At 44.1% G+C, this 12,204-nt stretch overlaps 2 protein-coding genes across 2 annotated transcripts in view; both read left to right on the top strand.

The window, feature by feature from the left end:
- ofcc1 (orofacial cleft 1 candidate 1) overlaps positions 1 to 2,751 on the top strand; it is a 39,656-nt gene extending 36,905 nt beyond the window's left edge. The window contains exon 9 of the mRNA XM_016455254.1: positions 2,466 to 2,751. Within this exon, the coding sequence (XP_016310740.1) occupies positions 2,466 to 2,706 (241 nt within the window). The 3' untranslated portion in view covers positions 2,707 to 2,751. The remainder of the gene's footprint in view (positions 1 to 2,465) is intronic.
- A 2,671-nt stretch (positions 2,752 to 5,422) lies between these two features.
- The window catches only part of LOC107664637 (uncharacterized), a 38,823-nt gene continuing 32,041 nt past the window's right edge, over positions 5,423 to 12,204 (top strand). The window contains exon 1 of the mRNA XM_016455255.1: positions 5,423 to 5,658. Within this exon, the coding sequence (XP_016310741.1) occupies positions 5,593 to 5,658 (66 nt within the window). The 5' untranslated portion in view covers positions 5,423 to 5,592. The remainder of the gene's footprint in view (positions 5,659 to 12,204) is intronic.

Consider the following 12,204-nt stretch of genomic DNA (forward strand, 5'->3'; position numbering starts at 1 on the left):
AATTCATTTTAAGCTTTATCTGTGAAAGATACATGTAATGATGCCTTACATTTGAGATGAAATGGTTTATCTTATAAAGTCAGCATATGGTTCTTTCTTTCTTTTTTTTGCTTTCAATATATATATTTTTTTTATAAAATTCTCTGTGATAATCTGGTCTATAGATGTCACTTAAGTTTCTCCTTCGGGGTGTGTGTGTGTGTGTTTGTGTGTGCGTTCTCCCCACATATTGTATCTTTAAAAATCCTTCTTATTTGATTGCTTACAAGTGGAAATTGCACATCTCAACCAGCCACATAATTTGTGATATTTATAAAGTCAGCATATGGTTCTTTCTTTCTTTTTTTTTGCTTTCAATATATATATATTTTTTTATAAAATCACCTCATTTCATTTCATTCATTCGTTTCATTTTACTCCTTCTTTAACACTTTATGTGACTCTATGTGTTACCTGATGGAGGGGGTAGAAAGTGGCTCTGGCACATTTACAAAACAATGTCTTTAGTCCAAATCAGAAAAAAGTGACAGCAAATAACTTAATTCTGCAAATAAGGAAGCCGTCCAGCTTTTAAGTGACTCCAGATTTTGAATCTGTAACTAAAGGCACAGATAGTTCTCAGGGTTGCTGTGCTTTGCCTTACAGGCATCAGGCCATAAATCAATCCCACCCTACTGCCTGTCCATCCTGCTAACACACGTCATGACCTGCTCCTCTGTACACCACACTTAACACTGCATTGCTTACAAGTGGAAATTGCACATCTCAACCAGCCACATAATTTGTGATATCACTCATGTCCATAATACAAACATTGAGGGATGAGTTACAAGCCTAAGTGTAATTAGAGATATGTTCTAATAACAAACCCTGACTGCCAACAATAGTACAAATTTTAAAAGTAACACCACAGATGAATGCAAAAATTACCTTCCTCTTTTTTTGCTTCACATTTCAAGTACATGCTCTCATGTCACACTTTCTTTAAAACAAACCTCAAGACATGGAGCTATGGCAATAAAAATCAGTTTTGTGGCAATAACAGATTTCACATTGCATTAGACATTCTCTCTAGAAAAGCCAGTCTGCGCAGGCGGCTAAAAATACATCTGTTCATATATCATTGATACGCTCATTAGAGAGGGGATGCAAGTCAGGATTTATTAGCCACGGTGGCGTAATGCGGCTTGACAGGGATGCGTCCCTGACACATTAACTCTGTCTAGTGTGTTGTGAATATACAGAAAGGCGTTTTGGTGTAGTGTGGATCTTTTAGTGATGTAGATGTTATATTTCATATTTCAGCCAGTTGTAATTGCTTGAATGTTGCACTGAAACTTTGTATTACTACCACGTCTCAGTTAATTGCTTGTTATATTCCTTAGTCGCAAGTTGCACTGGACAAAATGAATGAATACATGTAAATGTAGAAATATTTAAATTAAATGCTGTTATTTTAAACTTTCTCTTCATCAAAAATCATGAAAAAAAAATGTTGTTTTCCACAAATATTCCATAGAAATAGCACATTGAGCACCAAATCATCATATCAGAATGATTTCTGAAGGACAATGTGACCTGAAGACTGGAGTAACGTCTGCAAAAAAAAATTCAGCTTTGCTGCCATCACAGAATAATTTACATTTTAAAATCTGATAAAATAGACAACAGTTATTTCAAGCTGTATTATATCAAAATATTACACTTTTTGTATGTGTACATACTGTATATATGGTCAAAATTGTGAAAGAAAATTCTCTATGACCTTAAAAAAATAATTTTACGTACACATTTCCATACATGGAATGATTTCTTCTATTTAGATATCTAAAACGTTTTTCTCCTTTCAGAAATGCATCATTACCACTGCACATTGACCATATCACAACTAACAAAAATAGCCAAGGATTAATGAACTAACCACAGACCTGTATTATGATGTGTTTTAAAGAAATTTTGTCCCCAAAACCTCATGAACACTCAAATAATTCAGTTCAATTCAGGTTTATTAGCGCTTTTAACAATGCATGTTATTTCAAAGCAGCTTTACAGAAAACTTATGTTTCTTACAATATAAGGAGATGTTGATTAAAATATAAGGACATTTGGCATTTTTGTATTGCATTGTAGTAGTGACGGACATAAAAGTTGAATTTTAAGTTTTTGGTCTTAAATTTCATCAATATGTGTAATATTCATTGTATTGTGACCAAATATGATAATAAAGCGATTATAGATGGTATATATTTTATAGAAAACAATCACACTCTTTCAGTCAGATGTATTAAATTAAAAAGAAATAATTTTGTTTATAAATAATTTTGACAAATTAATTGATCTTAATTTGTGCACATTAAATCCTTGTGTGGGAAAATGGGGAAAAAACTCTATTTATGCATTTATTTTATTTATTTATTTTCTGCACTGCTTACAGAATCACCCATATGTTTTTTTTTTGTCCCCAGATCTCAGCACCACAATCAGCACAGGTCTGCCGCTGTGTGCTGTGGGACAGGCGAGAGAACACGTCTGGCAGTGCGTCTCCTCCCGTCACTGCTCGGTTTGTCCTGCCATCCACGTCCTCATCTGTCTCAGATCAGTCTGACCATTCTCCTGTTCGGCGTAATGTGGTTTCCCCGTCTGTACCTTCATTACTGCAGCCAGTGGCTCTTCCTGCAGGCTCAACACATCCCCATCAACAGGTGAGACATACGTGACCCTTCTCACAGAACAATCATTCGTAAACACACAGTGTCAAGCTCATCATTATTCCAAACACACAAATACATGCAGAAATATTCCAGGAGAGGATATGCTGACCTTTACAAATGTCTACTTACAATAATTCACTGGAAACACACACTCATATGCACAAATATGCATGCAGGTGATTCATGCGCTGTTGTCGTATGTCATGTGTGTGCATTTATATGCATGCAAGCAAACGCACACACATGCACAGTCTTTTACAAGACTTGTCTAAACTTTAACTACCTCATGAGGGGAAAGTCAGTTGATTTTAACATGCGGGGGTACGGGCCTTTTAGTGTGCATTATTTGGAAAGAATTTATCTTCTCTTATTGTGTGGACAGCATTTCATCATAAACCCTGTGTGATACCACAGCATGGTTCTATTTTGCATGTGGTGTTAATTTAATTTATCATCCAGGAGTCATTCAATTACGCACCAAGTTGTGTTGTTGCCAAACAAATCCCATCATTAAATCGCAGAAAACGACTGACAGAAGATAAGAGGAATGCAGAGAAGGACAGATGAGGGAGAAACAAGTGGAAAACACAAAGCTGGGGTCATAGGCTCATGACATGTTCCACATGTCTGTCCATTTGTCCGCTGCGAGCGTTTCTCTACAGGGCTGGTGACCACAGTAGCGGTCAGAGATCAGCTGCAAACTGACAGCACACACACACACACACTCGCACGCCCCGCAGTCATTAGCATCTCTCTCTCACTCTACCCCACGCACATTTCATTACCCCCAGCATTCTCACAAATACCACCCCCCTCCACTCCTACACACACAAACACACTCCAAAATCAGCACACAACCTCGCAGTGCCAAATGAGTCCCACCCGTCTACACAACAACATGTGTTCTGTGGATTTTATTGCACCACAAGCATGTGGAAAAACTCTTCATTACCAGCACAAGTCCTGTTGTAAACGTTGGAGTGAGTTGTGTTAGGTGGCTAGATCTGTTGACGTAATTAACAGCATCCTAAAACAGAAAGAAAAAGTGCGTATTGACAATGGATTGGAATACAATTAGAGATCTGATTCTGTCGCATACAGAATAAAAGTAAATCAAATGAAATTGAATCTTGAATGCATTGGAATCAAGCTGAATCTTGAGTCAAATCAAACTGAATCTCGGACTGAATAAAATGTAGCAAAACTGAGTCAAGTTGAATTGAGTTGAATTGAATCTAATTTAAATTTGACTATAAATCAAAAATATAATCTTAAAAATTAAACCTTAATAAAAAGAGATATAACATACAGTGAGTGTTGGAAAGTTTCACACGATTTAAATGCTTGAGAGAATGCTAGAAAATCCGGAGTACTGAACATGTGCAGCAGAAATGGGCCGAATAGGTGAAATGAAGAGTGCAAAAGATTCTCAGGTAACGGTAGAGAGGGATTAATGAGCAGAGAGATGATGGTAGATTAGGAAAGACATGAAAGTGTATGTAAAAAAAAAACAAAAACAAAAAAAACTACACATCAGCGTAAATTCTTAGACATTTCATTTTGCTGTATTTTGTGCAGATGTTCAGTGACAGTTCTAGGATTTCATCCATTGCGGGGCTTAGTCCTCGGTGAGAATGTGTAGCAAGATGATGCCATTGCCTCTTTGTAAATCAGCACCACTATTTTACTATAAAGTCAGAAGTAGCATACCACTAAAATTGCTACCAAGTCAATATAAACATTTTATAATGAGTCAGATACCAGTCTGCAGTAAAGTTCAAATTGGTACACATGTAGGCTACTGTTTGACTAACAGAAAAAAAAGGTCATCATAGTGTTGTTATTAACAAGTATTATTGTTAACTATCTAAAAAACTAAAATATTGACTCAGGACTCAACATTAAGGAGATTTTCTACTGGCCTGGTCAGGCCAGGAGATCAGATATTTTACTTGCCCTGCCAAAACATTCACTGGCCCTGCCTACATAAGTAAAGTTATTGCTTTCATTATTTTTTGACCCATGTAGCCTTACAATACCAACAGTTTGGATACCAGTGGAATTTCACAGTTCTCGACTCCAATTTACGTTAACAGCAAATACTAATACTAGCCTAGCTAATATTAAGTTCAAACATTGAAGACAAGTAAGCAAGCATCAGATAACAAATTACAAGCAATAGCACAAATAAATACAATACAATGCAACAAGTAAATTAAATAAATATGACTTGTACAGAGTGCCTGTGAAAACTGTATTACTGTATGAAGGAAATACACAGGTACCTATTAAAGTTACAGAAGTTGTTTAGTTAAGAGCAGTGAGTAATCCTCTCTTTTTCTTTTGTTATTTGATTAACATTATTAACATAGGAAACAGAAGGTATGCAGTATGTGGTTGTTGTCACTTTTAAGATCTAATGCACAGATTTGTTTTATATTGACACACATCCGATATTTTCACATGGATATTCATTAAGAACTTTTTGGTACTCGCATGCTGTCTGAGAGGTGGCTTTCTGTGCACACATACAGAAACAATTTATCACGGTGTGAGATTACAGCATTGAGATCTCTTTCATCCCATCTTGCTCTTGAATGGCTTAAATCACTTGAATGTTTAAACTGACAAGTCTTAAAAATTATCTTACATTGTGGGATACATCAACTTCTCATCATGTCTCTCTCTGGGCAGATTTGGGTTGGGTGCGCACACGGTGGATCTGGTCTATCAGGGTTCGCTGCTGTCTACCCTGGAGGAGGTTCTGCTGGTGCTGCTGGGCCCCCTGACCTTGAATGCAGCTACGTTACTGCTGCTCCTGATCAGATGGGGCTGTCAGCTAGCGTTTGGCTCACCGCCCTCCTTCCTGTCAAAGTTTATCATGGCTGCGGCGGTGTGGACAGTGCTGGACCCTCTGGCGGTCTTTGCTGTGGATGCCGTCCTGGGGGTAAGTCACTTAAAATAACGTGGACACTTCTACACTGTAAATAGAAGTTTCACATTATCTTAGCAAAGTCACTTTACAAATAAAACTGAATGTGAAGGCAAGGATGGGATAGACACACTATAGAGAGAAATTATTATTCAGGATTGTGGGTGTATTTTGGGTTGGAAATGTTAAATACTACACTATACACAATGCTAAATTACAAAATCTGAATTAAAAAACTAACATCAGACATGACAAAGGCTATTTTACAGATGTCACTATATGGACTGAAAAACCTAGGACCTTAGCTGGATGACTAGATAGATACAATAGATAGATAGATAGATAGATAGATTAATGAAATAGAAGGTACTTCTAGAGCAGGGGTTCTCAAACCTCTCCATGAGCTAGAGAGTAAACTTTCATGAAATGCACTTTTAAAAAGTGAACTTTGTAACAAAAATTGCACTTTTAGATTTTAAATGGACTAAACTTCAGCATCATTACAAATGTGTCATTTCAAATATATTTAAATATATGACATACAAATTTCAATAGAAATTACATTAATGTATATTTGAATTTTCCATGAATGTTTTTTCACCATATTTATATATTTTTCGCATTTTTTAGCCATATTTCAAAGACAATAGGATTAATTATGAAATTGCATATAAAGATGTATTAAGTTCTATGTGGGTCAAAAAAGATAACAGATAAAACATTTTCATTAGGGCTGGGTAAAAAATATAGATATCTCGATTTTAATCGATTTTCATTTTTACGAAACGATATCGATTCTTAAATCCCAAGAATCGATTAGTCTAGACTGTTTTCAGTTAATGGATGGAACATTGAAGCGTACCTCCCATCCAATAAATCGCAATAAGCATTTTGCATTGGTACTTTTAATATGAAACAATTTCATTTAATGTCCATTGTATTGCAGTATTCAAACAATAAATGGCGTTTTGGCGCTGTTTAATGTGGAGTGACAGATCACTGTGGTGCCTCAGTTCAACAGATGCGGCAGCGCGAGGCGCACGTGAACTGATCATCTCCTCCACATTAATACCAGTTTCAGCACAAAATAAACATGACTAAACATACGAAGGTAAGTTAAAAGAAAGAGTACAACTTTACAATCCGTATCCTGTCTCATGAAATCGCTCAATCAGTGTTTCAGCTGCGCAAAGACGTCAATATAACAGCTTGTAAACAATTCATGTAACATCACATTTACCTCAGAAAGCATATTCTGTGACCATAAGCTCATTAGTCAGATAGAAAAATAAACTGTAGATATACAGTGGGTACGGAAAGTATTCAGACCCCCTTAAATTTTTCACTCTTTGTTATATTGCAGCCATTTGCTAAAATGATTTAAGTTAATTTTTTTTCCTCATTAATGTACACACAGCACCCCATATTGACAGAAAAACACAGAATTGTTGACATTTTTGCAGATTTATTAAAAAAGAAAAACTGAAATATCTGAAATACGAAATGTGCTGTGATTGGTTAGCTGGGCCAGTGTGTATTATGATTGGCACCACTCGGTGCCTGGTCGGAAAATATCATGCCCCTTACCATTGAGGCATAGACGCCTGCGAACTTCAGTGTAAATATTGCGTCAAAATCAAATCAATTTAAACGCGATTTAAACCCGGATGATTGTAACCACTCTAAGTTCGTCTGCCTTGGGAGAGCTAGCATGTCTCAGACATAGTGATAACACTTATTGCCTTCTCTACTGCAGCTCAACCAGGTCTCGTCCCATTCATCGATATTTGTGATATCACAAATCCCGGAAAATATGCGTTGTAGTCCAAACGAGTCGTTCGTTGTAGTTTTTGTAGTTTTTGAAAAGTGATTTCTGTTAAATAAAATATCTCATTTTGAATTGGACTTTGAGCTTTGTAACATTGCAGATCTTTTTTATGCTCAAACAGCAACATTACAGACTAACTAAAGTTGAAAAAGTGAAAAAGCATAATAGGACCCCTTTAATTATTATAAAAACTTAATTAAGTGCAGTTTAAGCAGTTGTACAGCACAAATCGTCTCGGTTACATATGTAACCCTCGTTCTCTGAAGGAGGGAAAGGAGACGTCACGTCGTGACCGACAAATTGGGATCTCGTTTAGAGAGACCAATCCACTTCGAGTGTAAACTAAACGAGCCAATGCACATTGGCATGCGATAATTGCAACGCATACCAGGTTTTCGCTGAGGAGCCGAGCCGGTGACCCGGCCGCTCAGCAGTGGTACATCAGTCGTGGCGACGGGACGTGACGTCTCCGTTCCCTCCTTCAAGGAATGAGGGTTACATACGTAACCGAGACGTTCCCTTTCAGTTGGTCACCTTGAGTCACATCGTAACCGACGAATTGGGATCCCAACCAAAGCGCCATGGATGCTGCCCCTTCCAGTGTCCTGTGCGAGCCGCCTGCGCCCCTTTTTGGTGTAGGCCGGGGCTCGCAACAAGAAGACCAGTCACTGTTGTCGTAGCACTACCCACTCAGTAAGATTGGATAACACTGGGAAAACGTATCCTTTCCACTTGGAACTGGAATCCCCATCCTTCCCGAAGGAGGTTTCGGAAGCACTTACACATACGAACATCCGTTTAGGTGCATATGGAAGATTAGAGGTGATTGTAACCCTCTTGGAAATGGCAGAAGTCTGCCGGGGAAACACGGGCTCTGAGGCTATAACGTGGACTTAACACATATGGGAACCACTTAGGCCTCTACATATGGAACCCAGCCCTCTACCGGTTCTCAAGGATTCATCAAGTGAAGGCCTGGCGCCGGACGTTGGGATGGAGGAGCTCGACAGGGTCTACACTCTGGAGCAGTTTTAGCAAGCCGACGCTAAACCGGGGCCTCTCAATGCCTCTACCCGTTTGATGTGAGAACACAGGAGGATACAGGCTCCACACGAAGGCTATAGAATCTAGCAAACGTGTTGGGGGTCGCCCAGCCCGCAGCTCTACAAATATCTGTCAGCGAGGCGCCACGAGCCAGCACCCAGCAGGATGCAACACTCTTAGTAGAGTGAGCTCACAACCTGAGCGGGCAGGGCACACCCTGTGCCTGATAAGCCAGGGTGATGGCATCCACAATCCAGTGGGAAAGCCTCTGCTTAGAGATGACCTTCTCCTTCTGCCGGCCTCCGTAACAGACAAAGAGCTGGTCTGAGGTCCTAAAGCTTTGTGTCCGGTCTACGTAGCATCTTAAGGCTCGGACGGTACAAAGAAAAGCTAGGGCTGGGTCTACCTCCTCCAGGGGCAGCGCTTGCAGGCTCACCACCTGATCCCTGAAGGCAGTAGTGGGAGCCTTGGGCACATAGCCGGGCCGGGGCCTAATCCCAGGATTACCTGGGAGTCAGCCGGCCCAAACTCTAGGCACGAACCGTCGACCGAAAATGCGTGTAGGTCCCCTACCCTCTTGATGGAGGCCAGCGCAAGCAGGAGCAGAGTTTTCATTGAAAGAAACTTTAGCTCAACTGACTGCAAAGGCTCAAATGGGCCCTGCTGTAGTGCTCTGAGCATCAGAGACAGGTCCCAAGAGGGTATGGAGGGGGGCCGGGGAGGATGTAACCTTCTCAACCCCCTAAGGAACCTGATGACCAGGTCATGCTTCCCTACCGACTGCCCTTCCATGGGGTCATGGTTAGCAGCAATCGCAGCGACATAGATTTTAAGGCTGGAGGGAGACAGCCTTCGCTCCAACCCTTGCTGCAAAAAGGAAAGCACGACCCTGATTGGGCATTTCCGGGGATCTTCTTGGTGAGAAGAACACCACTCGATGAACAGGTTCCACTTCAAGGCGTAAGCGTGTTTTGTAGACGGTGCTCTCGCCGAAGTCATGGTGTCAGCTACCTCTTGGGGTAGGTCACCAAGGACCTCCGCGTCCCGACCAGGGACCAGACATGAAGTTTCCGGAGGTCTGGACGCGGGTGCCACAGGGTGCCCCGTCTCTGAGTCAGTAGATCCTTCCTCAGAGGAATCTGCCAGGGAGGGGCTGTCGCGAGGAGCATTAGTTCGGGGAACCAGGTGCGAGTGGGCCAATACAGCGCCACAAACAGGACCTGCTGCTTGTCCTCCCTGACCTCGTCCTCCCTCGCACACAGCTAACAACTCCAGGCAATTGATATGCCAGTGCAGTTGGGGGCCCGTCCACACCCCCGACACTGCGTGCCCGTTGTACGTGGCCCCCCAGCCAGTGGTGGAGGCATCCGTGTAAACCACAGCAAGCCCTTGTTTGTAGCTGGTGTGTGGTGAGCGCACTGGCGCCACTGTCCTGTGGCTGCAGCAGCCCCAGCGGCGTAACTGCCGCTGCAGCTGCCATATGCCCAGAAACCTCTGAAATAGTTTCAGAGGGGACGTTCCTCTGTGAGGCGTGCTGTGTGTTCGACTGAATCCAACTCCATACCGAGAAAAAAGATCCTCTGCGTTGGGGGGAGAGTTTGCTCTTTTCCCAGTTGACCCGAAGACCCAACTGGCTGAGGTGCCAGAGCACCAGGTCCCTGTGCTCGCACAACTGATCCCGAGACTGTGCCAGTATAAGCCAATCATCGAGATAGTCGAGGATGCAAACACCCTGCTCTCTGAGGGGAACAAGAGCCCCCTCCGCGACTTTCGTGAAGACACGGGGAGACAGAGACAGCCCGAAGGGAAGGTCCTTGTACTGGTATGCACGTCCCTCAACGCGAACCGAAGAAATGGTCTGTGGCGTGGAAGGATTGACACATGAAAGTACGCGTCCTTCAGGTCAATCGCTGCAGACCAATCTCGGAGACGGATGCACCTGAAGATGCGTTTCTGCGTCAACATATTGAATGGTAACTGGTGAAGGGCCTGGTTCAAGACACGCAGGTCCAAGATTGATCATAACCCACTGCCTTTCTTGGGTACAATGAAGTAGGGGCTGTAAAACTCCGTATTCGTATTGGCAGGAGGGACCGGCTCTTATCGCATCCTTCGCCAGTAGGACTGCGATCTCCGCACACTAGACAGGAGCATCCACTGAACTTGGGGGGACACCTGGCGAACTGAATCGCATAGCCGAGGCTGATGGTCCGCAGAAGCCAGCGAGACGGTCTGGGTAGCGCTAGCCAGGCACCCAGATACCGTGCAAGCGGGACCAACGGAACCACCACCACACCTGCTGTGGGGCAGCGAGGTGGAATGCAGGGACCCAACTCGGGCGGCTTGTGAGCATACCGAAGAGGGGTCTGAGTGTGAGGTGCAACGCTTACCTGCTTCCACAGTTTGGCAGAGGGTGCGTGAGTAGGGCCTTTGTTGATGCATCCCCCAAAGAGCAGCTTCCGTCCCGGGGCCTCTTGCTCTTCCGCTCACCGCCAGTTTGACGGGGGCCTGGACGGGTGCGGCGGCCTGCCCACGCCCAGCTCCACGGCGCCGCTTGCTCGAGGCTGCTGCGGATGCGGCACGGGAGTGGGGGCGGACACGGGGCCTCCCTCGGCGACGAGCAGGCTGGGGTGCTGTGGCCGGTAGACGGGTGGAGGAAGCAGCAGCCCGCCGGGGAAGGATGTGACGAATCGCCTCATTCTGCTTCTGTGCAGCCGAGATCTGCTGGGCTAAGCTCTCGACCGCGTCGCCGAAGAGGCTGGTCTGGGACACAGGGGCATTAAGGAACTGAATTTTGTCGGCGTCCCTCATGTCGATCAGACACAGCCAGAGATGGCGCTCCTGAACCACAAGTGTGGACATCGCACGACCCAGAGATCTCGCAGTAGCCTTCGTCGCTCGGAGCGCGAGGTCAGTAGCGGTTCGGAGCTCTTTCAGAACTTCCGGATCGTGACCACCCTCGTGCAGGTCCTTCAGTGCCTTGGCCTGATGAACCTGCAGTAACGTCATAGCGTGTAAGGCGGAGGCAGCTTCTCCACAAACCGTATAAGCACCGCCGGTCAGACAATGCCTACAGGCCTGGTAGGGGAGCGACGTGTTACCCTGCCAGAAGGAGGCGGTCTTAGGACACAACTGCATCACTACCGACCACTCCACCGTGGGGATCGCCGTATACCCCCTTGCTGCACCCCCGTCGAGGGTGGTGAGGGAGGAGAAACCAGCAGGTCGGTTTCCGGCAGTAAAAGGTGCCGTCCATGACCTGGTGAGCTCCTCATGCACCTCCGGGAAGAAAGGCACCGAGGCGGGGTGCTGAGAACCAGTGCGAGCCACCCCGAGAAACCAATCGTCCAACCTCGAGGGCTCGGGACGCGGTGGAGGTTTCCCCCGGGAAAGCATAGCCAACATGTCCGGATCCGATTCAGGCCTTGCCACCATCCCGGAGGTCGGCAGCACAGCCGAATCTTCCCCTCCAGAGAGCTGTCCCTCCGATGCAGTGATCGACATTCGGTTGTCAGGAGGAGCACCGAAGGATACCACTGGTACACTCTTTGAAGCGGGCCCAGCGCGTTCCTTTAGCGACTCGACTGGTTGCGAAGTGCTAGAGGAGTGATGGTCCCACGAGGGTTGGTTCCCTGAGGGGTTTGCCACCACTGTAACCCTCAGACCGCCCGTGCTACTGCCCGAAGTAG

This window comes from Sinocyclocheilus anshuiensis, unplaced genomic scaffold (assembly GCF_001515605.1).
Source record: "Sinocyclocheilus anshuiensis isolate Anshui unplaced genomic scaffold, SAMN03320099.WGS_v1.1 scaffold35, whole genome shotgun sequence".
Classification (NCBI taxonomy): Eukaryota; Metazoa; Chordata; class Actinopteri; order Cypriniformes; family Cyprinidae; genus Sinocyclocheilus; species Sinocyclocheilus anshuiensis.